The sequence below is a fragment of the Canis lupus genome, chromosome 21, assembly GCF_011100685.1.
Source record: "Canis lupus familiaris isolate Mischka breed German Shepherd chromosome 21, alternate assembly UU_Cfam_GSD_1.0, whole genome shotgun sequence".
In the NCBI taxonomy this organism is placed as follows: Eukaryota; Metazoa; Chordata; class Mammalia; order Carnivora; family Canidae; genus Canis; species Canis lupus.
Window position 1 is genome coordinate 21,799,662 of NC_049242.1, and position 26,587 is coordinate 21,826,248.

Genomic DNA, 26,587 nt, shown 5'->3' on the forward strand with positions numbered 1-26,587 from the left:
GTTCCTGGGTGAGACCCGAACCAGCCTTCCTCCCTTCCGTGCCTTCTGCTAGTACTCCAAACCTCCAAGCCCTGCCCATTCCGCCTGCCAGGACCTCTGGACTCTCACTACTCCTTTCTTCCTCTCAGGTCAGGCACTTTCTTGCTCCCCTGCTCCCCATCTCCTCACTCTCCCCAGGCCCCCCCTCCTGCCCCTCAGATCCCTTCATTTGCAGCTGAATGAACTGTCTGAAATACAAATCCAGGAGCACCTGGGTGGCTCCATGGTTGAGCATCTGTCTTTGGCTCAGGGTGTGATCTAGGGGTCCCAGGATTGAGTCCCATTGGGCTCCCCATGGCGAGCCTGCTTCTCCCTCTGCCTGTGTCTCTGCCTCTCTCTGTGTCTCTCATGAATAAATGAATAAAGTCTTTAATTAAAAAACTCAAATAAAAATTCCTACTCTATTGCTTCAAACTTCTGAAAGCAGGAGTAAAGAATAAAGGATGACACTTGATGAGCTAATGTCATTTCTGGGTTCTTGGGAGCATCAGAATCAACCTTGTGGAAAGACTGCTATTCTACTGGGAAAATTATTTTTTTTAAACATTTTATTTATTTATTCATAGAGACACACAGAGAGAGAGAGAGAGAGAGAGAGAGAGGCAGAGACACAGGCAGAGGGAGAAGCAGGCATCATACAGAGAGCCTGACGTGGGACTCGATCCAGGGTCTCCAGGATCACGCCCTGGGCTGCAGGCGGCGCTAAACCGCTGCGCCACCGGGGCTGCCCTCTACTGGGAAAATTATGTTAATGAGCCTGTTCATTACTCAAAGGTCAGGCTGAGTCTGGGCAGGAGGGAAGAAGAGGGTCACCAACACTACAGAGGAATTTTGTGAATGATCATCCCAGGGTGGAGAGGGGACATCTCTAAGAATGGTTGTGATGCTGAGAGTTTGGCAGTTTCCCCTGGCAGCCTCCAGGGGCTCGGGGGCACCCAGGTGGGTTTCTAGAATTGAATGGGTGGAGGCCTGGGAAGGGAACAGGGAAGGGGAACTGTGAGGCAGCTGAGGTAAGCCTGACTTTGGAGCTCCACCCTCCTCTCCTGCTCAGAGGGCTGCTGCCCCCGCCCCACACAAGTGCCAGGGACAGTGACCGGGCTGAGGTTTTCCTCCCACTAAAGGTATGAAAGGTATTATGGCTGTGTGTGTCCATAGGCACATGGACATGTGCCTCCTTCTCTCTGGAGCCCAGAAAGCCAGCCTCTGGCCTTGTGCAGCTATAGTCTTGAACTCTGGGTGTGCTTGCCATCGGGCATGGCGGCGAGGGCAGTGGTCAGGGCCCAGGAATGGCAGGCAGGAGGCCTGAGTCTAGAAGCCCGGTGTGACCTTGAGCACATCATTCTCCTACTTGGGCCTCAATGTCCACATCTAGCCAATGGGGATGATAATAATCCCTGTTGCCTGATTGGGGTAAGGATTCAAAGCATTCAGAGACTTAGAGGTGCTTTACAACATGCTATCTCTCCACATTTAGATGTTTTAGAAAAAAACTCTTAAAATAATTTTTAATTATTTTCTTGCTCATCTTTTTTTCATTCTTAGGTACATTTTTGTAGGTACATTTTTGTTTCTCTTGCACTTTTTCTTTTTTTTTTTAGAGAGAGAGAGAGAGGGCACATGGACATGTGTGTAAGTGGGGTAGGGGGTAAAGGGGAGGAGGTACAGAGGGAGGGGGAGAGAGAGAGAATCTTTCTTTTTAAAGGTTTTATTTATTTATGAGAGACACAGAGAGAGGCAGAGATACAGGCAGAGGGAGAAGTGGCTCTATGCAGGGAGCCTGATGTGGGGCTCCATCCTGGGACTCTGGATCATGCCCTGGGCTGAAGGCAGATGCTCAACCGCTGAGCCACCCAGGCGTCCTGAGGGAGAGAGACAATCTTAAGCAGGAACCCTACATGGGGCTTGAACTCACGGCCCTGAGATCATAACCTGAACTGAAATCAAGAGTCTGATGCTTAACCAACTGAGCCTTCCAGGTTCCTTTCTATTATAGTGCTTAAAAAAAGAATTACTTTTCCTGACGGCTTATTACTACTATATAGAAATTAAATTGATTTTTTTTAATATTTATTTTTTATTTTTTTATTTATGATAGGCACACAGTGAGAGAGACAGGCAGAGACACAGGCAGAGGAAGAAGCAGGCTCCGTGCACCGGGAGCCTGATGTGGGATTCGATCCTGGGTCTCCAGGATCACGCCCTGGGCCAAAGGCAGGCGCTAAACTGCTGCGCCACCCAGGGATCCCTAAATGGATTTTTGTATGCTGATTCTGTATCTGGAAAACTTGGTATTTAAAAAATTAATCAATTATCTGCAGGATTTTTCCGTGAGCATTTTTGGTGGGTTTTCTCTATGTAGACTAATGGTTCTCAATGAGGTGTACTGCCCCTTGGTTAGGAGATTTGGAAATTTGTAAGGGTTTTGTTTTGTTTTGTTTTGTTTTGCTGTGCCCAAGAAATTACACATCACAATTCAAATTATTTTTATTTAAAATATTTTCTTTTAATAGTCTAATATTAAAATTAAAGAATTATGGTGATTATTTTGAAAATATATGTGTGGACAGATGATATTATCCAAGAATTTCACTTTAGGATAGGGAGTATGACATTAACTCATTATAGAGGGTATCCCTGGGTGGCTCAGCAGTTTAGTGCCTGCCTTCAGCCCAGGATCGAAGTCCCAGGATCGAAGTCCCAGGATCGAAGTCCCAGGATCAAAGTCCCAGGATCGAGTCCCACATCGGGCTCTCTGCAATGGAGCCTGCCTCTCCCTCTGCCTCTCTCAGTCTCTGTGTCTCTCATAAATAAATAAAATCTTTTAAAAACTTGTTATAGAAAGGTGAAATTGGATTCGATAGAGTCACAGACCTCTGAGGTTTTGATAGTTTTCTTTCTTTTTTTTCAAGTCATTATATTTTTGTATCTTTATCTTGCCTTGCTGTGCTCTCACCTCTTGGGCAATGTTGAAGAGAAATGGTGGTGGTGGGTGAACCTTGTTCCTAATCTTAAAAGAAATGTTTTCAAATGCTTTCACCTCTTACAAACATTTTTTTTTTTTTTTTAATCACAAATGGCTGGGGCACGTGAGTGGCTCAGACAATTAAGCAACTGACTCTTGATATCAGCTCAGGTCCTGACTTCAGGATTGTGAGATCCAGCCCCACCACCACTCCCTGCTGAGCCTGCTTGAGATTCTCTCCCTCTGCCTCTGCCCCTTCCCAGCTAGCTCTCTCTCTCTCTCTCTCTCTCTCCCTCTCTCTCTTTCTCTCGGTATCTTAAAAAAAAAAAGAAAAGAAAAAAGAAAGAGGGACAGCTGGGTGGGTCAGTGGTTTAGAGTCTGCTTCAGCTCAGGGCGTGGTCCTGGGGTCTGGGATCGAGTCCTGCATTAGGCTCCCTGCGAGGAGCCTGCTTCTCCCTCTGCCTGTGTCTCTGCTTCTCTCTGTGTCTCTCATGAATAAATAAATAAAATCTTAAAAAAAATCATGAATGGATGTTGAATTTTATCATTTTTTTTCTCCTGCACTGGAGATATGTTTCTCTTAATGTGATATGTCACATTGACAGATCTTCCTTTCTTTAAAAAAATTTTTTTAAGATTTTATTTTTATTTATTTTATTTGAGAGAGTGAGAGAGAAAGAACATGAGCAGGGGGAGGTGGAGCTGCAGAGGAAGAAGTAGACTCTCTGCTGAGTAGGGTGTCTGATGCCCCAAGACCTCAGGATCATGACCCAAGCCAAAGGCAGATGCTTAACCCACTAAGCCACCTAGGTGCCCCTGTGATTGCTTTTCTAATGCTAAATAAATCCACTTGGAATTTCTGGGATAAACTCATCTAGATGCTGGTACATTTTCCTTTTATTTATTTATTGATTGATTGATTGAGATTTTTTTTAAGATTTTATTTTTTATTCAAAAGAAACACAGAGAGTGGCAGAGACACAGGCAGAGGGAGAAGCAGGCTCCATGAGGGGAAACCAATGCGGGACTCGATCCCGGGACCCCAGGATCACGCCCTGAGCCAAAGGTAGACGCTCAACCACTGAGCCACCCAGGTGCCTCACATTTTCCTTTTTTATATATTGTCACACTCTGCTGGCATTTTATGTAGGATTCTCATGTCTGTTTGTGGGTGAGGCAGGCCCATCATTTTCTCTGCTTGTGTGGTCCTTGTCAACTAGCGCTGGCACAGGACCCCGGGGCCCAGATTTTCACCTACCCAGGGACCTGCCTGCAGCCTCCTCACAGAAACCGTGTGAGGGGCGCGCCCCCTGGCGGCTGTGGGGCGCAAGAGCCTGAGGAGCCGGGCGGGGTAGCGGTGGCCGGGCTGGGCTGCCGGAGGGCCAGGCGACACCAGGTGGTGCCAGGGTTCTGCAGGATACTGGCTTTCATTGGGCCTGGAGACAAGAGCAGCTGAGCTTCAGGGAAAAGGTGACCAGGACCCAGAGTGAAGCAGCAGGCTCACAACTACAGAGTTCTAACCCTTCTGAGCAGTAAAGTTCCTGAGTCTTTTTTGAAATATATGTATCTTTTTTGAAGATTTTATTTATTTATTCATGAAAGACACAGAGAAGCAGAGATATAAGCAGAGGGAGAAGCAGGTTCCCTGTGGGGAGTCCGATGTGGGACTCGATCGATCCATCCCAGGACCCCGGGATCATGCCCTGACCCAAAGGCAGACACTCAACCACTGAGCCACCCAGGCGTCCCTAAAGTTCTTGAGTCTTAATCTCTCTACCTGTAAGGTGGGGATAATCAATCTGCTTGTTAGGAAAAGAGGAGGAAGTTGACAAAGCACAGAAGTTAGGCTTTCTAGAAAGTAAGGAAGGTGTCCTCTCCTGGCCTCGGCATTCTTGTTTTCTTGCCTGTAAAGCACTTGATAAATGGCAGCTAGGGAGAAGGGAATTCAGGATTAATGATAATTATCCAGCATGAGGGTCTGCATCAGGGAGGTCTGTGTGAAGGAAGCACATTTGTTCATTTATCAATTTTAGTTTATTATTTAACCATTGTTCATTTATTCAACAAATATTTATTGGATCCTGGTAGGAAGGATGTCCCCCCAAGAGATGCACATGTCCTAACCCCTGGAGCTTATAAGTAGCTTAGGTTACAAGGGAAAAGAGAAGTAAGATTGCAGGGGGAATGAAGATTGCTGATCAGTTGTCCTTAAGATAGGAAGACAATCCCGGATTATGTAAGTGGGATCAATGCGATCATAAGGGTTCTTTTTTTTTTAGGTTTTTAAAGTTTATTTATTCATGAGAGACACAGAGACACAGGCAGAGGGAGAAGGAGGCTCCTCAAGGGGAGCCCAATTCAGGACTCGATCCCAGGACCCTGGGATCACAACCTGAGCCACCCAGGTGCCTCAGTCACAAGGGCTCTTAGAAGTGAAGGAGGAGCAGGAGAGTCAGAGATGCAACATTGCTGCTTGATTTTAACCCGCTGAAGCTTGTGTTGGCCTTCTGACCTCCAGAACTGTAAGATAATACACCTGCATGGGTTTAAGCAACCATGTTTGTGGTAATTTGTCACAACAGTAGGAAACGAATACAGCACTGTTCCAGGCACAGTAGCAGATGCTGGGGATTCTGCGGAATTCACGGAGCTCTAAGGAAGTGACGCCTCACCTTATATGTGGAGGTTATATCCAATGAAGCAAGAGTAGAAAAGTGTTCCAATGCTGGAACAGCATTTTGGAAGGCCCAGGGGCAAGAGCAAGAGAGTGTGCACAGAATGTCAAAAGGCCCCAGCAAAGTGAGGAGAAATCAAACTGGAGATCAAAGGAATTCGGGTCAAAGGGCCAGTCCCAGAAAGCGTTTGCTTTATCTGAGGACAGTAGGGCTAGATTTCGAGAGGGGCCAAGTTATGACCAGATCTGCCTTCTGCCTGCAGTAGTGTAGAGAGTGCATCCCTAGGTGGCTCTGGCCCACGTGAGAGCCGGTGGTAACCCGCCAGACTGGTGCCAGGGAGAAGAATATGGACAGACGAGAACTGACTGGAGAGAGATTCTGGAGGTAAGATCAATGGAGCTTGGTGATTGACCAGATGGGCTGTGAGGGAGAAGGAGACTTTGAGCTATACCATTGCCCCCTCTTCCTGGTGTGGGCAAATCAGCGGATAGTGCCATTTCCTGAGATGGGAACATCGGTGGAGGTGTAGGCCTGAGGTGTGCCTGGAGCGCATTCAAGCCGAGGTGACCACTGAGGCAGTCGGACATGTGTTGGGAGTTGGGTGAAGGTCTGTTGGAGATTCAAGGTAGACTCTGGGTCCTTGCAGAGAGAAAAAGAGGTTTCTCAACCTCAGCACTACTGATTTCAAGTAGAGTAGTTTTTTTTTTTTTTAAAGATTTTACTTATTTATTCATGAGAGACACACACACAAAGAGAGAGAGAGAGAGAGAGGCAGAGACACAGGCAGAGGGAGAAGCAGGCTGCATGCAGGGAGCCCGGTGCAGGACTTGATCCCAGGACTCCAGGATCATGCCCTAGGCTGAAGGCAAGTGCCAAACCTCTGAGCCACGCATTCCTTTGCTACTTCTTTGTCTTAAGGTAGGCCTGGAGGGTTATCCTCATCTGCAAGCTCTGAGCTGGGTCACAGGCCCAGCCGTGTTCCAAGCCTGGTGAAGGGAAAGGTGAGCACAGGTGAGGCAGGGGCCAGGTGTGGTCCTTGTGGTGTCCTCACACTGTCAGCTCAGAAAGCTTGGTCACATGGCCACACCTAATTGCAACAGAGGCCAGGCTGTGTAGTCTAGGTGTGTGCCCAGCAGGGAGGGAGTAGCAGATTTTGGTGGAAAGCTGGCCGCCTCCTAAATGATCCGAGACACATGGTAGGTGGTGGTTTTTGGAAGACATTCCCTGTGAAGGGAGGAGAGGTTGTGTGGAGATGCGGAGTCAGGAGGGAGCCCCATAGAGCAGGACACTGCACATGGTCCCAGATTGAGTCTGTTCCCCAGTGGGGGGGGCAGGGGGGAATGGACCCTGTCCTCAGGGCAGGGAAGGCATCTGGTCAACCTCCTGACTTCCCACCCGGGCTCCTTCCTCCTTGACATTGCCTCGCTCTTGTCCATCTCCCACAGCTGGGACCCCGATACACATTTCTGCCTCACCCTGAAGCTGTTTCCTTGATTTTCCTTCTTAGCCAAGATGACTGGCAGCTCCTGGAGGTCAGGAGCACAGCATGATCCTCAGAGTCCTGATCACTGAACCCCGCCCCCCTCGGCCTTCTAACCGATGTTCAGGACAGACTCCAGTCACCCCTGCGTGCTCCCTTATCATTGTCCCTCAGGGCTACTGATTGGATTCCCCAGCCCCAACATGGGTCTGTACGTTGACCTCCACAGGCTTTTCAAAACTGTCCAGATTCCCCAATCACCGTCTTTCATAGTTTCATCATTATGCACCCCCACTGACCCCACCCTGAACCCCTGGCTTGGTTCCCCAAGGCTGACCAACCCTGAAGCCCGGCCCGGCACAAGGCCTGTCTGCACCCCTGCGCCTGCTTGCACCACTCTCTCTCACCCCCCGACTAAGTGTCGGTGGGGTGGGTGTCCGTGGGCAAGACCATTAGGAGAGGCCATCAGCTGTGGCCGGCCAGTGTGGAGAGGAGCACAGGGTGGCATGACCAGGGAATGACCATATGGCCCTGGATCAGTCATGGTCCTCACTGAGCCTCAGGTCCCCACTTTGCACAGTGGGGATTCTGACCTCATAGAGATGTTCCGGGGGGTAGCGGTGGGAGAGGACTGGTGTGGAGGAAGGCTCTGGGATCCACCAAGTTCTGCCATGGGTGTTTTCCAGGTCCCCAGTGTGAACTGAGTCCTGGGGGAGGGGATCCCCCTGACGACTCAGTCCAGCTCCTTCTGCGTTCACTCGGGGAGCGAATTATGGCAAGGACAACTCATGTACTGCACCCAACGGGTGACATCTGGTTCGCCTGCCCCCGACACTCGCCTTGCTCCCCTGGCCGCGGGAACCCGGTGCAGGAGCTGGCCGCGGCAGGCCCTAGAGGGGGCCTTGGAGCTGGGCTTGCAGGGAAAACACATCCCGGCCCGCCGGCTTCCTTCCTAGCCGCACATTAGGGTCGCTTGAGGAACTTAAAAAGTACCTGGGACTCTGAGGACCCCCCAGAGCGACACAGTCAGAAATCGTGGAGATGGGGCCGGGACCCAGGACTTCTCCATCCCTACCCAGGTGAGTGCACAGCGTAGGCGGCTGAGCCGGTGGGAGGGAAGGCATCCAGGGCAGGGAAGATGCTCTAGGGCACGGAGGGCGCCCGTGCCGCGTGGAGGCGCTCGCCCCCCGCAGTCCGCCCCGCCGGCCGGCCGGCCTCAGGAGGTCCTGTGGCCCCGGGCACAGCGCAGCCCCGGGTCGTGCAGGGCCCTCCACATGAGCAGCATCTCGTAGGGCGCGAAGCGGTGCACGAGCAGCAGCTCGCGGTACAGGCAGGGGTCGAAGGAGGACTGCCGGACGCCGGGCAGCTGCACGCCGTAGGGCCGGATGCCCTCGTGGCTGCTGGGCGCCAGGCCGCTGCGCTCCAGACACATGCCCATGTAGGCGTCGTCGATGGGGAAGAGCGGGGTGCGGCGGGCGGCGGCGCGCAGGAGCCCGACCGTGTGGCTGGACAGGAGGAAGCCGCCGCCGCTGCAGTACACCGGGTAGGCCCTCCCCGGGAACAGCTGCGGGGGCACGAAGTACTTGCTCCTGCTGTCGCGGATGGGCACCGAGCCGTCCATGAGCTGCCCCGCGAAGAGGTGTCGGTCGGGCCGCTGCGCCCGCAGGAAGCGCAGCACGTTGGCGGTGTGCACGAACACGTCGTCGTCGCAGCTGAGCAGGAAGCGCGCGTGCGGGCAGCGCTCCGCCAGCCAGTCGAGCAGGTGCACGTGCTTGAGCGTGAGGTTGAGGAAGGTGTCGGCGAAGGCCCACTGCAGCACGTCGCGGTGCTCGCGCGCCTCCAGCCCCACCAGCGCCGCCAGCCGCCCCGCGCGCTCGGCGTCCGCGTCCCCCGGCGCGGCCGTGCCCAGCAGGAAGAGGCGGCGCACCTGCTGCCCGCCGTAGCTGCGCTCCTGGCCCCAGGTGCGGCGGATGAGCTCGCGCCGCTCGTAGTTGGCGGGCGACGACTTGACGGCCAGCAGCAGGAAGGCCCCGCGGGGGCCCGCGCACTTGGCCGGCGCGTCCCAGAGCAGGGGGAAGTGGCGGCAGTGGCGGTACCGCAGGAAGTCCTGGATGCGCGCCGGCAGCCGCTCGAAGTCCGCCGTGGCGCGCACCGAGTCGTTGGCCACGCACGGGGCCCCTGTGCTCCGCGCCGACCGCTGCGCCTCGGTGGAGCCGTCCCACGTCTCCTCCTGGGGCCTGGAGGCTTGGAGGAACCAGGTGTGCAGGGCCAAGAGACTCACGCCCACCAGAAGGAGGGCCAGAGTCTTGGGGTTCAGGGACCTGCGGCAGGGGAAAGCCATCTGTGGGGGAAACCGAGTCAGAGGTGAACCAGGAGTCGTGTTGGACATCAGCGGCCCCATCAGGGCTCTCCCAGAACCAGGCCCTTCTCGACTCTGCTGTTCTAGGGTAAAAGGAAACCACAATTCCAGATTACGTGGAAGCATCTCGAGTCTTCCACAGTCTGGAGTCCTCTGACCTTCACATATCTCCCCCGGATGCCACCTGGGCCGAGCAGACTCAAAGTCAAAATCTTCATCTTCTTGTGAATTCACATCCTGCTCTTCCACCTCAGTAAATGGTGCCATTGCCTACCCTGTTCCTCCAACCAGAAGCCCCGACGCTCTCTACCCTTACCCTTACTTATACCCACGCTCCATATCCTGGAGCTCCTGCATCCCAATCCCTCTGTGCACTTTCCTTCTTTTCCATCCCTGTCAGCCCAGAGTCTATTTCCCCCCTTTCCACCCTAGTCAAGGAAGCATGAGGTGAAAGCACTGGACTCAGACCCAGGTCAGATTCTGGTGTCCCCACTTACACACATCCTCTTGAACAAGTCACTTCCCATCCCAAGGGCTGAATGTTCTAAGAAAGGGCTAATAGATTCCTACTTTGCAGGGTTGTTGGGAGCATGAAGTAGCCAGTCAATGAGTGGCACTGATGTTTTGACCTCTTCCACTTCCTCTGGCCCCACTTCTTTTGATTTTATTTATTTATTCACGAGAGAGGCAGAGACACAGGCAGAGGGAGAAGCAGGCTCCCCACGGTGAGCCTGATGCGGGACTCTGGGATCACAGCCTGAGCTGAAGGCAGATGCTCAACCACTGAGTCACCCAGATGCCCCTGGCCCCACTTCTTTATCTTCCTGCCTGGTATCATTTTCTGTTCCCCAAACATACCAGGTCAGGCCCTCTTTTCTATGTATCTAACTCCCCCACCTGCCCAGCTGCACTTAAGGCCCTGCTTTCTGAAGACCCCTCGCAAGTCAGACTCCAGATTACAATAACCTTTCCAGTACTTACTCCCTGAGAAATCCCATCACACTGAGTCCTAAAGAACTGTCTTTCTTGAAACATACTTCTCTCTGTTTCAGAGCTGCCACCCTCTCCTTCTTTCCTCCTCCCTTTTTAACCATGTCTCTCATTTCTCTTTGCTCATTTCTACATCTTTCCACGTTTAATGGCAGGAGGTCCCCAGGGCTCTGTCTGGATATCTCCTTTCCTGTAGGACCTCCAGGCTCTGGTCCCTATGTCCCCCTAGCAGCTGCATGTGGTGGCTCACAGCCACTCCGGGTGCAACCTTAACTCTCATCTTTGTCCCCAGAGTTGTCCCAGAGTGCCACCAACCACTGTGGTTTTTGTTCAAGCCCCAAACTGTGATCGACTCCCTCCTTGTCTTTATTCCCCCACCCAAGCCCGGATGATTTAGCCCCTAAATATTCCATCGACCTGTCTCCTTCCATTCCCAATTCCATTCCCTGTCCCATTCCAACTCAAACTAGCTTCTGCTGCTCAGATGACATAGTGACATAGCCTCCTGTTTGGTCTCTTCACATACTTCCTGGCTCTCAGTGAATCCCTCCTCCACAATAGCTGGAGTACCTGTGAACCATGCAGATTTCACGTCACACCTTCCTACTATCAGCCACCTGCCCTGACCATCAGCCAGGTCACAGCCTTAGACTGGCAATATCTTTCTGCCTCGAGCTCCCCTGCCTCTACCTCTTTCACCTACATTTTAATGCCTGCTTAGCCTCCTCATCCTCCACATCCATTGAATGGGTGTTTCCTTGGCTAGGCTTTAATGTAGCTCAAAGGAGACCAGAACATTTTGTTTTTGTTTTTGTTTTGTTTACTTTTTAAAGATTTTATTTATTTATTCATGAGAGACACAGAGAGAGGCAGAGACACAGGCAGGGGGAGAAGCAGGCTCCATGCAGGGAGCCCGACGTGGGACTCGATCCCAGTACTCCAGGATCATGCCCTGGGCCAGAGGCAGGCATCAAACCGCTGAGCCACCCAGGGATCCCCTATTATTTGTTTTAAAGTGTATCTTCTTTCCTAGTCTGTAAGCACCTTGATGGGCAGGAATGGCATCTGTGTTGTTCACCACCAGTGTCCTGCACAGGGTGGCAGGTCAGATAACATAATGGTAGAAAATGCTGTTGCCTGGGTTCAAATACTGCCTCTACTAGTTTCTATTTTTTTGTTTGATTTTGTTTACTTGAGAGAGAGCACACGTGGGAGCACATGGGGGCACATGGGGGCGGGCAGAGGGGGAAGGACAGAGAGAAAAGCAGACTCCCCACTGAGCAGGGAGCCTGACCTGGGGCTTGATTCCAGGACTCTGGCATCACAACCTGAGCCGAAGGCAGACAATCGACTGAGCCACCCAGGTGCTCCTGCCTCTACTAGTTTCTAATTGCATGTTCTGAGCAAGTTAATTTAAGTCATGGTGATGAGTAAATGATAATGTATGTAAAGAATTTAGCATGGTACTTGGCACATAATAGGTATTCAGTAAATATTACCTATTGTGATTATCAGAGGTGCCAATATTTCCAGGTTGAGTCATTTCCATATAGTAGATGTTACTGTGTTGGATTGTGCTCTAGTGCTTGTGTATTATAGGCCATGCACCACGTCTAGGACAAGATGGGGACAAAGCAGGTGTTCAGTGAAATAATGGCAGTGCCAATAACTGCCCAAAAAAGTGAGAGAGCCTTGCAAAAGCATTGGTGCAATCACTGAGTCTCATTAGAAATACTAGAGGTAGGCTCCTGTAGCTCTCACTGTATTCCTGCTTCAGTGTTTGATGCGCCGACAGGACAGTGAGATGATCTAAATCTAATTTATCATCGCTGTAGGCTCAGTGGCTTGTCCTGTGCCCGGCCTGTTTGTGGCAGGCAACATTTTTTTTTTTCTTCAGTGAATATAAGACTAAAGAATGAATGAGAGTAGAATGTGGAGTCTTAGTAACTGGGCAGGAGTCTCAGCTGCTTTCAGTAGCTGTGCGACTTTGTGTCAAGTCATTAATCTGGGCCTGAGTTTCCTCAACTGAAAAATGGAGAGGGTTAACACTCATCCCTTAGTGAAATAAGGAGCAAGAAGATAATTTTGTTAATGCCAGAGTGCCATACAAATGCTAGTTTTAAAAAAAATGGAAAAGTGTGCTCTATCTTCCTTCTCCTCTCCCAGAATCATTTCTAGAAAGATAAATACCTCAGTCTTAATGCAACAGTAATTCTTGTCTCAAGGAGACTTGCATTTACTTTGATAAAGCTGATCCAGGGAGCTGAATCATAGTCACTTTATGATCTGAGCAAGGGGAAGGTTGGGCCTTGTCCTATTTCTGAGGGCGGCACTGGTATGTAGAACTCTGGTTTTGGATGCTGACACTGCAGAGCTTTGGGTATTCTCCGTGGTTCTTTTTGTTGGATTTCCCCCTTTCTCAGTGTACTCTTTTAGGTCCTCACACCTTAGGCTTTCACAGCCTCTGCTGGTCCTGATCCCTTGTTCCTTAGGACTCAGCTCAAGTACCACCTCCTGCAGGAAACCTGGTACAATGAGCTCAGTTGAACATGTGTCCTTGTTATCATGGTTGCTGAGTAGCCAAGCTGGTAAGAGGACAGACCTGCCACTTAGGAAACCTTTTCAAACCTCACGTTCCTCATTTGTGGGAATGTGGGCAGGTCATTTACCTACATGCCTTTGAGGATGATTGGAGTTGATTTGTGTAAGTCACTTTGACCCCATGCATGGGCTGCAGTAAGCGGGTACTATGGTAGCGTTAGCAACTAACAGGAATGTTGGTGGGACAAAGGATTATATAAAGTTTATGATCCTTTATGATCCTGTCACTACTCTTTGTTCTCCATTTATTGCTCCACATATATGTTTGCTTTTCTTTGCAATGCTATTCACTCTGCCTGGGATTTTCTTCCTTATGTTCCTAGGAACAGGAGAAGTTTCAGGATGCCTGCGTGGCTCGGCAGTTGAGCGTCTGTCTGCCTTTCTGCCATCAGCTCAGGGCATGATCCCGGGGGATCGAGTTCCACATCAGCTCCCTGTGAGGAGCCTGCTTCCTCCTCTGCCTATGTCTCTGCCTCTCTCTCTCTGTCTCTCATGAATAAATAATTGAACAAATAAATTTTTTTTAAAAGATTTTATTTATTTATTTGAGAGAGTGACAGAGCAAGCATGAACAAGGTGGTGGGGGGATGGGCAGAGGGAGAGGGAGAAGCAGACTCCCCTCTGAGCAGGGAGCTGATGCGGGGCTTGATCCCAGGATCCTGGGATCATGACCTGAGCCAAAGGCAGATGCTTAACCACCTGAGCCACCCAGGCGCCCCTGAACAAATAAATATTAAAAAAAAAAGGAACAGAAGAAATTTCTGTTGGTTATTCCCTCCTCTGGTTTCATGCCAGGGTGGATGAACAGAACACGGCTTCCTGGGTCATCCACCAGCCCCCCTACCATCCTAAGGTATTCCTGGGGAATAATGGCAGGCAAACAAGTCTTTTATTACTTTTGGTCCCAACTCCAAGCATGGAGCCTTAACCTAGAAGCTTTGCCCTGGTTCCTTTCCCTCCCTGTCCTCCCTCTGGTTCTTGCTTCACCCTCTAGGAAGAGGTGATGGGAAGCAGCCCAAACCCCCGTCTTACCTTGAGTGTCTAAGAGAGAAGAAACAGACAGGAGCCGTCTCCAGACTGGGACCTATCTTTAACCTTCTGCTTTCACAAGCTGAAGGCCCATCTCTAAGCCTGGGCTTGGTTCCATATATTTGAATCTGACTAATCGTTGACATCTGACGTCCTCCTTGGAGGGAGGGTGAAGTGTGGACAGCTACAGGCTTCCTTCCTACCATAAATGCTTATGCTTTGTGAGGAAGGTAATGCCATCTCTTCCAGTTTTGTTGACTCTACCCACAGCTGCTGTCTTCTCTCCAGTGGTACGCCCAACTGAACGTTTGAATGCTGTACTGTCATCATCAGTTTTCCCTGCTAGACTGAGAGCCTGGGGCCTATTAACACAGGATATGCTCTGAAATCTTTGTTGAGTAAATTGTATGTAAACTGTTCATATGGGCATACTTTCTGAGCTCATTAATGACATCCAAGCATACTGTGTGTGGCAAATGATCATGGGCTTCGTCCCATTATCAATGGGGGTGGTCAGGAGAGAGCTCGGTCTCTGTCCTCAGGAACTCATGATTTTTTTTAAAAAATATTTTATTTATTTATTTATTTATTTATTTATTTATTTATTTATTTATTTATTCATGAGAGAGAAAGAGACAGAGACAGAGAGAGAGAGAGAGAGAGGCAGAGACACAGGCAGAGGGAGAAGCAGGCTCCATGCAAGGAGCCTGATGTGGGACTTGATCTCGGGTCTCCAGGATCACACCCTGGGCTGCAGGCAGCGCTAAACCGCTGTGCCACCATGGCTGCCCTGGGAACTCATGATTTCTTGGGAGAGCCAGATAGTGAAAGATTATAAAAGAGGTGGGATGCAGAGGGAGAATTTGAAGAAGGAACCTGGGCGAGCCAAGGAAGACTTCACATTAGAACTGGGTTATACCAGTTATCTAGTGCTGCACTACAGACCATCACCAAACGTAATGGCTCAAGACAACCAGCATTTATTATTTTTCAAGATTCTGTGGGTGGCCTGGGAGGCTCTTGTGCCTGACACACCTGGGATCTCTCATGGGGATCTGTTCAGTTAATGGGTCAGCTGGGGCCAGCTGGGCCTTGTGCTCTCTGTGCTCCTTTATCCTGGGCTACCTCATGGCACGGTGGTCTCGGGGTTCCAAGATGTGGAGGCCTGGCCTTCAGAAGTTGCCTCATATCACTTTCACCACATTCTGTTAGTCAAAGTAAGTCATAAGAGCAGCCCAGATAGAGGATGAGAAGGGCTCCAAGAGTTGATGGTCATATTTAACCTATCACGTGGGTTTTGAGATGTAAGAAGTTTTGCCAGCAGGCAAGGAGAGGGTACCCTAGGCAAAGCTACAGAGGTGGGAATAAACAGGAGATATCTGGGAAATATTCCAGGTTTCATGTGGTTGGAGGGATAAATATTGGGAGTTGAAAATGCAAAGGTAGATTAGAAGTACCCTGAGAAGGGCTTTGAATGCCATACCTGGAGTTTTAACTTGGTCCTCTGAAAGTTTTGACAAGTCTCCGTTTTCAAGAGTTCATTATAGCAGCCCATATGGTGGTTGCTGGAGAGGGCAAGACAGAAGTCAGGGACCCCAGGGGCCAATGGTGATCCATGGGAGCGAGGTGTGGCCCAGCCTAAACTGGGCAGGGGCTGTCAGAATGGCTTTAGAGATTGGTGATTTACTGGATATTCTGTGAGAGTGTTCACCTCTCAGGCTCCTTGTCCTTCTTCTTTTTTTTTTTTAAAGAAATTTTATTATTTATTTATGAGAGACAGAGAGAGAGAGATTGAGAGAGAGAGAGAGAGAGGCAGAGACATAGGCAAAGGGAGAAGCAGGCTCCATGCAGGGAGCCCGATGTGGGACTTGATCTTGGGATTCCATGATCACCCGCTGAGCCAAAGGCAGGCGCTCAACCACTGAGCCACCCTGGCATCCCAGGCTCCTTGTCCTTCTTGCTAATTTAGAGGGTCCTGGGACTGGGGGAGTGGCTGGATGAGAGAAGAGTGAAGGATGAGGAAGGGGGCGGGGTAAGTGAGTCGTGGGAAGAAGGAGGGAAAGGGGCATGAGTATAGGTTCAGTGGGGGGATGGTAAGAGATAGCTGGAGGATTAAGGAAGCCCAGCCTTCCTGGAAACTCTCTGGCAGGTGAAGGCTGGAAGAGAATGGGAGCACCAATTAAATCAGGCTTACGAGGGTAAGAGTATAGCCCCAGGGAGGGACCTACCTGGATTTTTTTTTTCCCAGACTGTGACTTCCTGTCCCACTCATGGCTGAGGATCCAAGGCCTGGCATGGAGCAGATAACCATCCAGGAGGGCAGAATGACATAACGTTTTCAATAAAATATATATTTATTTATAAACACACAGAGAGGAGAGGAGACACACAGGCAGAGAGAGAAGCAGGCTCCATGCAGGGAGCCCGATGCAGGACTGACTGGATCCCAGTTCTCCAGGATCACACCCTGGACTGAAGGCAGACGCTTAACCCCTGAGCCACCCAGATGTCCCTGACATAGCGTCGTTAATTCATTTTCTTTAAGCTCCCTAAAAACGCACCTTTTCTCCTTAGCAGAAATGTCTTTGGGGGAAGGTTAGGGATGAATTGAAGTGAAGAGAAAGTTTTCTTTCTTTCTTCCTTTTTTTTTTTTTTTTAAAGGTTTTATTTATTCATGAGAGACACAGAGAGGCAGAGACACAGGCAGAGGGAGAAGCGGGATCCCTCTGGGGAGCCCGACAGGGGACTCCATCCCAGGACCCCAGGATCATGCCCTGAGTCAAAGGCTGACGCTCAACTGCTGAGCCACTCAGGTGCCCCTGAAGTGGGGAGAAAGTTAAATGGGGGTAAGTTTATTGGAGTAAAATGAACAGACTTTGGGACAGGAAACTATGACCTCTCTAGGAAGGTTCTGGAGTGGCCAGGGAGGAACCTAGTGAGATGTGTGTAGTGGATATGCATGGCAGGGTGACTTCACAAATGTGTGTACTATTCAGAGGTGGAGTTATAACAATCATAACTTCTTTCCAGTCCTCCTCTTTACAATGGGTGGGTGTTTAAATCTAGTGTAAAAAGTCTCGGTCCAGTGGTTCAGCCACACCCTAGTCTCGAAAAACTGGAGTAGGATAAGGAAGGGTAACCTGTTTCCACCTCCAAGACAAACAAACAGCTTTGGTGAGCACAAGCTGGCACTTGATGACCAGGAAGGGGAGGAAAGTTGGATGGTCCCTTGTTCAGGTCAAACTTGTCACTGGGAGAGGATCCAGAAGAGAAGTTGATTCCTCAGGGTTGTCCACAAGTTTTGAGGTACCCTTGGCAGACCGAGGCCAGGCATTCTTATAGGAAGGATCCTATTCAGAAAACCCACTGTAATTAGTTTCATGCTAACCATGGTGCAAACCCTTTAGACAGTCCTTCATTTTACAGATCTAGAATCCAACATTTCTAGTTAAGTGACTTGGCTACAGTCAGGTACCTTTTCAGTGGGGGGCCAAGATCCTAAGGCAGGTCGTTAGACACCAAGGACATGAAGTATGTGATGTATCAGAACTTAATGCCAATGGGCTACCGTTGGAGTCTGCTGCCTCAATGCAGTGTTGGATCAGGGCTACTGTGTTCCACCCCACATGCCACGTGGAGCATGGTCCTAGTCTTGCCGGTAGCCACAGCTGCGCCAGCCCAGCCTCTGGCATACACAGACCCTGAGGAACTGGAACTCGGGCTCTCACTCCCAGATTCCTTTCCAAGTGAGTGGTGATTCTCTTTGGTTGGAGGGGTCCCTGTCTTTCCTTTCTTTCTTTTTCTTTTCTTTTCTTTCTTTTTTTTTCTTTCTTCTTTCTTTCTTTTCTTTGTTTTCTTTTTCTTTTCTTTTCTTTTCTTTTCTTTTCTTTTTGTCCTTTCATAATTCCTCTACCTAATCGTGAAATGGTTTGGTTTATAGGACTCAGTCTGAGACTCTCTTCTTTCCTTCCATGATCCCCTCCATTCCCATGGCTTCAAATATCATGTGTGCTTTTGATAATCAGAGTTCTGTCTTCAGCCCAGATCGCTTAGCTGAGTTCCAGATCCGCAGTATTTTACTACCTTTAAGCTCTCCACCAGGATTTTATCTCACACAGACTTCACAATCGATGAATCTCAAACTTACTTGGGAACTCACCCCGAATCTACTGCTTCCCATATAACTCAGATATATTTGACCTTCTAGCTGGTATCCCTGTACCCACGCTGACCCCTGTTAGTTCATTCTCCACCCTTTCAGGAGCTTTCCAAATTCAGGTACTCAACAAGGCTTTGAAAGCCCCGTGTGACTTAATTCCTGCTCATCTCTCCAGACACTCACTTCTTGCTCTCTGCTGTGACCAGCCTTTCTTTTCCTAACTTTCACCGTTCAGTTTTTTTTTTTTTCCATTCATTTATTCATGAGAGACACAGAGTGAGGCAGAGACATAAGCAGAGGAAGAAGTAGGCTCCCCGTGGGGAACCCAATCTGGGACTCGATCCCTGGACTCCAAGGTCACGACCTGAGCCAAAGGCAGGTGCTCAACCACTGAGCCACCCAGGAGGAGCCCCATTCAGTTAACATAAGATTCCTCTTCAGAGAAGCATTCTCTTCTCCAGTTCCCTAGTATGCATTCCCTTAGCTCTCTGTTCCCTCCCTCCATGACACCCCAAATATAACTGGCACAGTTACTTGTTGGGCACTAGAGCCTAAGTGCCTAGGATAGGATGTCTTATTCTTAATGTGCTCCTGGCATCTAACATGGACACAGGATTCCAGAGCTTGCTGAGTGGATGGCACAGTGCCATATAGTTCCCACATAGCAAGGCTTGAGAAAGGAATCTTCTTTTTTTAGTGCTTTCTCCACATCTGAGAATCAGTCCTATTTGGAGACTAGGGCCTGCCTCCTAAGTGAGACAGGTCCTGCTTTCTCTAACACCTAAGTAGACCTATTCACTACCTAAGTAGACCTATTCACTATTGTAGTCCAGGACTAAAGCAAGGAAAAAAATAAAAAGCTGGGGTGGGACTGGGTTGGGGGGAACCCCACCCCACGCTTGCTAGAGCTAGGCCAGTCAGCTCAATAAAAAGGTGAATGCCTGTGTATAGGAGGTATGTGTTGCAGGGTTGCTTTAGAGGCATGAACTATTCTGAGGTGGAATTAAAGCAATCTCAACCCCTTTTCAGTCATTACTTTAACAAAGCAGAGTCCAAATCGCTTTGCAAATTCACTTATATTCCTTGGCAGCTTCTGTTGATTTAGGAAAGGCTGCCTCTTCCTGACACACAAAAGAACTAGTTGACGTAGCTACCATATGGTCAGCAGATTCAAACTATGCATTCCAACGGGTTTGGCCAGCAAAACTAATATTTGAAAAGCTGTGTTTTGGATCACTGAATGAGAAGTGGGAAATTCTAGTTATGTTTTACATCTTACAGATGGCACTTTGGCCATTGCCAGAGATGGAAATCATAAACATACAATGGCTCATGCAGTATGATCTTCCTGTTTCTAATCTGTTCCCCTTTGTTGTGTGAAGCTGTAGGGTTCATGTGTTTACTCCAGAGCTCCTGAAGTTGAGAATGCTGTGTATTTATAGACCATAAATATTTAATTGAAAAGTTCCTAGCTTTTGCTTTGCAAATTACCCAAGCTTGGAGTAGAAAGTGCTGCAGTATAGTTCAAAACTCCGATAAAGATCCTTCCCATGAACAGGATCGCTGCTGGCCTGTACAGACCCTTTCACCTGGAACTGGAAAAAGGTGTCCCAAGATGCAACCCCACCAAGGCACATACTTTGACAAGCTGAGCATGGGTTAGATTTGGGCCTCCACTAACCCCTCTCCTTCAAGTGGGTGCCTTGTGCAAGGTACAAATTGTACAACTAAATATGGTGGTCCTACCTTTATATAAATCTACATATTAATATAAACCAGGGATAAAACAATACCAGAAGCCTTAGTTCAAAATTGTCATTTTTAATACTTTTACCTAGAGAAAGGTAATTAATGAAATATAGCCTAGATTATAGCAGATTAGATAAAAATACATAATTCTACTATCTTCTAGAAAAATGATTGTGACATTGGCAAATCAAATGGGAAAAGTGAATAAGCAGATCTGAGATCACCTGAAAATTGTTAGTTCCTTGTAAAGATTCACACAACCTATGTTTATTAAATAACTGCTAGAACAGACATTTGCACCAAAATGAAACTAGGAACCTTTATATTAACTTGAACAGTTTATCCGTTGGTCACACTAACGACTCAGAGATATTAAATATGTGGAAATGCTGGATAGTAGACAATGCCTGATCAGTACAATAAACAGAAATTGATAATACCTATTTATTAAGAGATTCACTTATTAATTGGTATTATTTAGCTCTAAAAAGAAAAGCCAAAAAGAAACAAGGACTAATTGTGGAAGTGACTTTGACCTTTTCCTTTTAGAAAGTTAAAAGAAAAAAAAACACCCATGACTGTGATAGCTTATTAGTTCCTTGACAACTGCCACATGACACATTTTATATGGCATAAGGAGAGATGGTCAAAAGAGCTCAACTTTTTGGAAGTCAACTTAAAAATTAAATACAACTAGCATTTTTGGGCTTTACAGTATGAAATGGAATTCCTTTCATAATGGGAACAAAATCATGTATTCAAAGGTTTAGGCACTTTGCAGCAGGCCACTGATGATTTAGTAAAACTGGTATGAAGAAATAATTCTATAAATATTTAAACCCAAATCACATTCAATAAAGAAGTGAGAGGTCTTAAATATATAAAATATTTTCATTCTGATGAATACACACTGGAATCATCTTGCAGAGAAGTGCAGTGGGAAGTACTATTCTGTACTTCCATTATGGAGTTCATTTGCTGATGGCCTAAAGAAGAGGAAGCAAACTCCCAGAACCAGAGAGTAACTGCAGGCCATGTACATCTCTGTTGCATATTCTTTTTTGTATGTTTAAACAACACTTTTAAGGTGTAAAAAAATTGTTCTTACCTTGCAAGTCTTACAACTGCAGACTGGATTGGTTTCTGAGCTGTAGTTTGCCAACCTCTGGTCTAGAGCCATTTGATATCATAAAACATTGTTACCATTTTCTTTTAGGTGCAGATGATCTCAGAATGGGTATTTATAGTGAACTATATTTATGTGCTTAAAGATTTCCCTAATAAATGTGCTCTGCTCCAATTTTAGTTACTTCTCCAAACTCAATGTAAAAGTGATATTCTGCAAATAACATTGCCAGCAGTTTCAAATAAAGCTTCTTTTATGACAATTTTGTGAATAAATTACCAGTGACTAAATCTAGTTCAAGTATCAACATTGTATTCTTTAAAGCAATGAAGCAGGTCTTGTTAAGAAGGGTTGAAAAGGAGTTGTGAGCAAAGTGTGACCTACGGTTGGTGCTCTAATATTGACAGCTGCTGAGCTAAACAGTGAGGCAATTTTAGGTCACCTGCAGGCCTGTGATCAATTTTTTGTTTTCAGGGTCCACTAGTAGGATATTTCTTAAAAAAAATATTTATTCATGAGACACACACACACACACACACACACACACACACACACACACACACACAGAGGGAGAAGCAGTCTCCCTGTGGGGAGCCTGATGTAGAACTCGATCCCAGGACACTGGGATCACCACCCAGTCAAAGGCAGACACTTAACCACTGAGCCACCTAGGTGCCCTTAGTAGGAAATATTCTTGTGATCATTTTCTACACCGGCTGCCAACCAGAACAGGTAGTAATCTGCTGGATTTAATAATAGATGAAGGTCTTGTGAAACAATACTGGCTACTGAAAGTAAATTAAAGTGAGGATGAGTACTGCTTATTGCAAATGGCCAAGTGTGCATCTGTTACAGAAGAAGTTCTGTAACGAACAATATTGCTTACATTCTTTAGTGCTGAGTCTTCTTAACTGCTCTGATTACCAATCAGGGAAAGAACTGTTACTTGGTGAAGCTTGCTATCCCTTATACATTTTCCACTTTTCCCTCAATGATGTCAAGGTTTTATTATCCAACATCAAAGTTTATGGGCAGTTGTTTGTATCTGTCTCTAGGTCATTTCCAAATAAAATAAAATACTGAAACGTTAATTACTAAACATAAGTTTATCTACTTTTGACTAAAGATATTTGGGCCTGCTACTTGACTTAAAGATTATTTTAATTTAAATATTTGACTTAAAGATTATTTTGACTAAAGATATTTGGGCCTGTTAATAAAAATGTTCTTTTTCACCATATTAAGAAATTGTACTATAAAGAAACACAAGCCTTTGGAAATTGAAGTGGTACATTCATAAATGTGCTAATCTACAGAATGCTGATCGGTGGCAGTTCACAACTGATGACTTTCTTATTTTCACTGGAAATTAAGGTTACTAAGGGCTAAGAATGCTAATCAATACATGTAAGTGAAAAACACTAGAAACAATAAAGAAGGGAAGCAATCTCAAAATGTCTAAAAGGAATGAAAGATGTGTTTTTGTTAAGGATAAGAGGAGAGCAATTTTGTCCCCGAGTAGTGGCACAGAGATAGTTTAAAGGCTGTTCCAGAATGAAGAGGAAAGGACAAAATCTCACATGGGCACAGAAAGTTGTAAAGGGTCTGCAGAAGGGGACAAAGGGGGGCCAAAGGGGAGAAAAAGAGGGGAATATCTTATTCAAGTGGGCAAACTGGCTAAGATTGAGTGTATTTATTTATAATATTTTTTTTAAGAAATGAGTTCAATAGTATATGGATGCAAAACTAGAGGTTGAAATTCCCTATTAAAAGGACACAGTTTCTTGGATTTTTGGAAATTTGTCAATGTCATAGCTAGCGATGGTAGATATCCTGGTAGAATGTGATCAATCATTAACTCCAGTTATCTTAAAATGCTGAAAGTCACTAAATTTCCTTGTCAACTGCAATATAAAGAACTCTCATCAAACTTTAACCATGGCCACTTAAAGCCTTTCGTCACTCACTGATACTGTTTTACTCTGTTTTCCTGAAAACCCTTGTAACCAGCTATAGGTTTTTTTAATCTTCAACAAAAAAAGGACTGTCTCAGGGACCCATGGCAGACTACAGCAGGTACTCTGGGGTACAGGCTTCTGATGTCACTGTTTAGGTAATTCTTTTTTTTTTTTTTTTTGGTTTAAAATGGCAAATTTCATTACAATTAAAAAAAATAGATCAAAATAACCCTTCCTGCCTCTTCAGCTGTCATTGACAACAGGATTTGGAGTCTCTGGTACTGGTAGTCTCTTCCAGGCTCCCCTGAAGCCTCCCCTCCCTGCCTCCAATCTTGTCAAGTTCCCTGAGAGCTCTACAGGCCAGAGCATTGTTTAAATAATTTTAAGATCATAGTCTTGGACTAATGATTTCTAGAACAAATAGAAAAGCTCATAGGTTCATAAAATCCCAAATCAAGAAAGACCTGAATTTATCACAGGGGTGAGTAGACGGATAAAGAATGATTATGATTTCTCTATGTCGTTTGCTCAGAATATTGATGCTTCTTTAATATTTCATTTTCTGGGTTTAAGAAATCCCCTTTCTCTTAAGCTATCTATAACTTGTAGCAATTTAGTAGATTAGGTCTTTGTAAACAAAAATGAAACATTTATCTTTTCTGATCTGTCCAAAATTTGGAAACCCTTCCTGAATGTTATTTTCATGGCAATATAATTGAGTAAAGTTCAGTAAGAGTTTGTTTTTCTTATAACAGGACACAATTAGAAACACTGGTTATATTAGGCTTTGACTGGCATGTGTGCACAGAATCAGAGATGACCAGTTTTAAGAAACTAAGGTGGACTTTAAGGAGCCAGGGCTTACAAACCTGCCTGGCACCTGGCTTATAGGATTCCCAAACTTACAGGTGAGTAAGGAAGGCTACCTCTTGGCAGGCCCAGAAAACATAGGACCCTGAGAAGAAGGGATTCATCCAAATCTGTGGGTACTGCAAGTGAATTCTGATGCAAGTTCTCCTAGCCTTGAGGCTTTTAAATGTCCAATCTGAGATTCCTAATTAAAGTTCCAGCATAACAAACTTAAAAAAGCCTATGTTGTCAATTACCATTCTTGCTATATTTACATAATCAGGCCAAGTTTGATGAGACTAGACTTGTTTCAATGGATAACTGTAACCCACCATTGTAGAATATCAAATTCTAGCCTTCTAGCCTGTCTTTGAGCTATTTTCACCTCTTTGTAAATTGAATCCTGCCACCTTGGGTGTTTTGTCAGTAATTAACTTTTCCAATTTTCTTCTACCTTCCTGATTTAGCACCACTAAGACCTAAAACTGTTTCCTAAAGCCCTGCAAGCTGAAGTGACTTTAAGGCTTTATCCTAACAGTTTGGGCCACTCAGGAAGTTCACCAGACATTGTCCTCTGAGCTCTGAGAAATGCCCATGACTGTGAGACTACCACTATTATTGTGACTGCCATTTAAAGACATTCCAAGGGATGCCTGGGTGGCTCAATGGTTGAGTGCCTCCCTTCGGCCCAGAGTGTGATTCTGGAGTTCTGGGATCGAGTCTCACATTGGGCTCCCTACATGGGATAAGATAAGATAAATAAAATCTTAAAAAAAAAAAAAAGATTTTTAAAATTTATTCATGAGAGACACAGAGACATAGGCCGAGGAAGAAGCAGGCTCCATGCAGGGAACCCAATGTGGGACTTGATCCCGGGGCTCCAGGATCATGCCCTGGGCCGAAGGCAGTTGCTTAACCACTAAGCCACCCAGGCGTCCCAATAAAAATCTTTTTTTTTTTTTTTTTAAAAAGACATTTCAAGACCAACATCTAGAAATCACTTGAACTGATGACTCTCTGGACTCAAGAAACTGAGTTTATAATCCACTCCAACTACTAATTGTTTTTCCTTTTCTTTCTCCATAAATCTGTGTCTTCCTTCCTTTTGCAGATCTCTTAGCTCCCATTCTAATCTGAATCTTTTCTCAACAGCCATCATCTCAGTTTCTGCTCCTTGAAACATCTTGGGAAGTTTTAGATGGGGGAAATAAAGGGTCCAGAATACACTACTGTGGCTTAACAATTACTTTGAGCTAAAGGCATTTGAGAATCAACTGGATGCAGGAAGAGGCTTTTTTCTTTTCTCCCCTGCCTCTCCCCCAACCCTCTTTATCTGCCTAAAATTAGAACCTCCCTCAAAGAACTAAACTGTTCTAAAAAAAAAAAAAAAAAAAAAAAAAACCCACAAAACAAAAAACAAAAAAGAACTAAACTGTTCTAAATCCTCTTCCTGGGACTTTTTGTGCCCCAACTAAGCAGACATTGTCACAAAACTATCATATCTCCTTTCTTTCTCCTAAGGGCCCATTTATCCTTTCTGAAAGTCATTTGTTTTCTCCTAAGTGCTCTTTCTCCCCTCCCCTTCCCTTAATAAGATGGTATATGAGCCCCAAATTCTGCCTCATTGAGTCACGCTTTTCTCTGAATTCTTGTGTACAGATGTGAATAAAACTCTACATTTTCTCTAGCTTCTGTCAGTTTAATTCACAGGCCCCTAACTACTGAACCTAAGAGGGTAGAGGAGAGGTTTTTTTCTTCCCCAACACAAGAAACTGTTAAGTAGCATGCTCACACGAACCTCAGCAAACTGGCAACTTCTCCTCAGATATTTAAAAGTTTCCTTTTTCTTAAAGGGAGTCCAACAGTTTAAAAAATAGGATTGAAGTTTTCCATTCAGGTGTGTCATGACTTTTTTTCTATTTTACAGCCCCTTCTACAAAGGGGTTTAACTTTTAGCCAAAAATTTTACTCATTATTTCCAAATGTTTACAGCATAGTGAATAGCTGTAATTTTAGACATTGAAAAACAAGACAAAGTCATCTAATTATATTATGGCACTGATAAGATGCAAAATATAAGACAGAGGTAGATCTGCAAATTGCCACACACTTGCAAATTCCAATTATAACTGATTCTCTTTGAAACATCAGTTTTATATAAATTCTTATCTAGCACATCATAAACCATGGGGTTAGAAGAATTTCTTATAAATGTGGAACTGAGAGTTAAAACTGTTCAACTTAGCAACAAATTATTTTTTTTTAAGAGCAAAGTAATATGGAAACCATTGGATTCATAAGAAAAACTTTAAATTATTATACTTTAAGGGGCACTGGCTAAATTCTGAAGGAGTTGGCATTAAAACAATTTAGTTTTGGGGTGCGTGGCTGACTCAGTTGGTAGAGCATGGGACTCTTGATCTCAAGGCTGTAAGTCTGAGCCCTACATTGGGTATAGACATTACTTAAAAATACAATCTTTAAAAAAAAATAGAATTTAAGTTTTTTTCAGGCATTTAAAGATGTTCATGCATTGTGTAGCTGAAGTTTTTGGTCTGTTGATTTTGACTCCTACTTCCTTCTCCTTAGTATAAGAAAAACCTTAGTGTAA

At 46.2% G+C, this 26,587-nt stretch overlaps 1 protein-coding gene and 1 long non-coding RNA gene across 3 annotated transcripts in view; one reads left to right on the forward strand and one right to left on the reverse strand.

Moving 5' to 3' along the window:
• Positions 1-6,439: 6,439 nt before the first annotated feature.
• Positions 6,440-14,383, reverse strand: B3GNT6 (UDP-GlcNAc:betaGal beta-1,3-N-acetylglucosaminyltransferase 6). 2 transcript variants are annotated; one of them, XR_005375636.1, is made up of 2 exons: positions 8,150-9,618; positions 6,440-6,662 (listed from the first exon to the last, which is right to left on the reverse strand). XR_005375636.1 is itself a non-coding variant. In XM_038568542.1 (2 exons), the coding sequence occupies exon 2, from the start codon at positions 9,495-9,497 to the stop codon at positions 8,373-8,375; it is 1,125 nt and encodes a 374-aa protein (XP_038424470.1). In that variant the 5' UTR covers positions 14,139-14,383; the 3' UTR covers positions 6,440-8,372. The 2 variants fall into 2 exon arrangements, 1 of the variants encoding a protein (XP_038424470.1); XM_038568542.1 differs by adding an exon at positions 14,139-14,383 and having other exon boundaries at positions 6,440-9,497.
• LOC119864973 overlaps positions 9,334-26,587 on the forward strand; it is a 55,450-nt gene continuing 38,196 nt past the window's right edge. The window contains exon 1 of the long non-coding RNA XR_005375637.1: positions 9,334-9,603. This is a non-coding gene — a long non-coding RNA (uncharacterized LOC119864973). The remainder of the gene's footprint in view (positions 9,604-26,587) is intronic.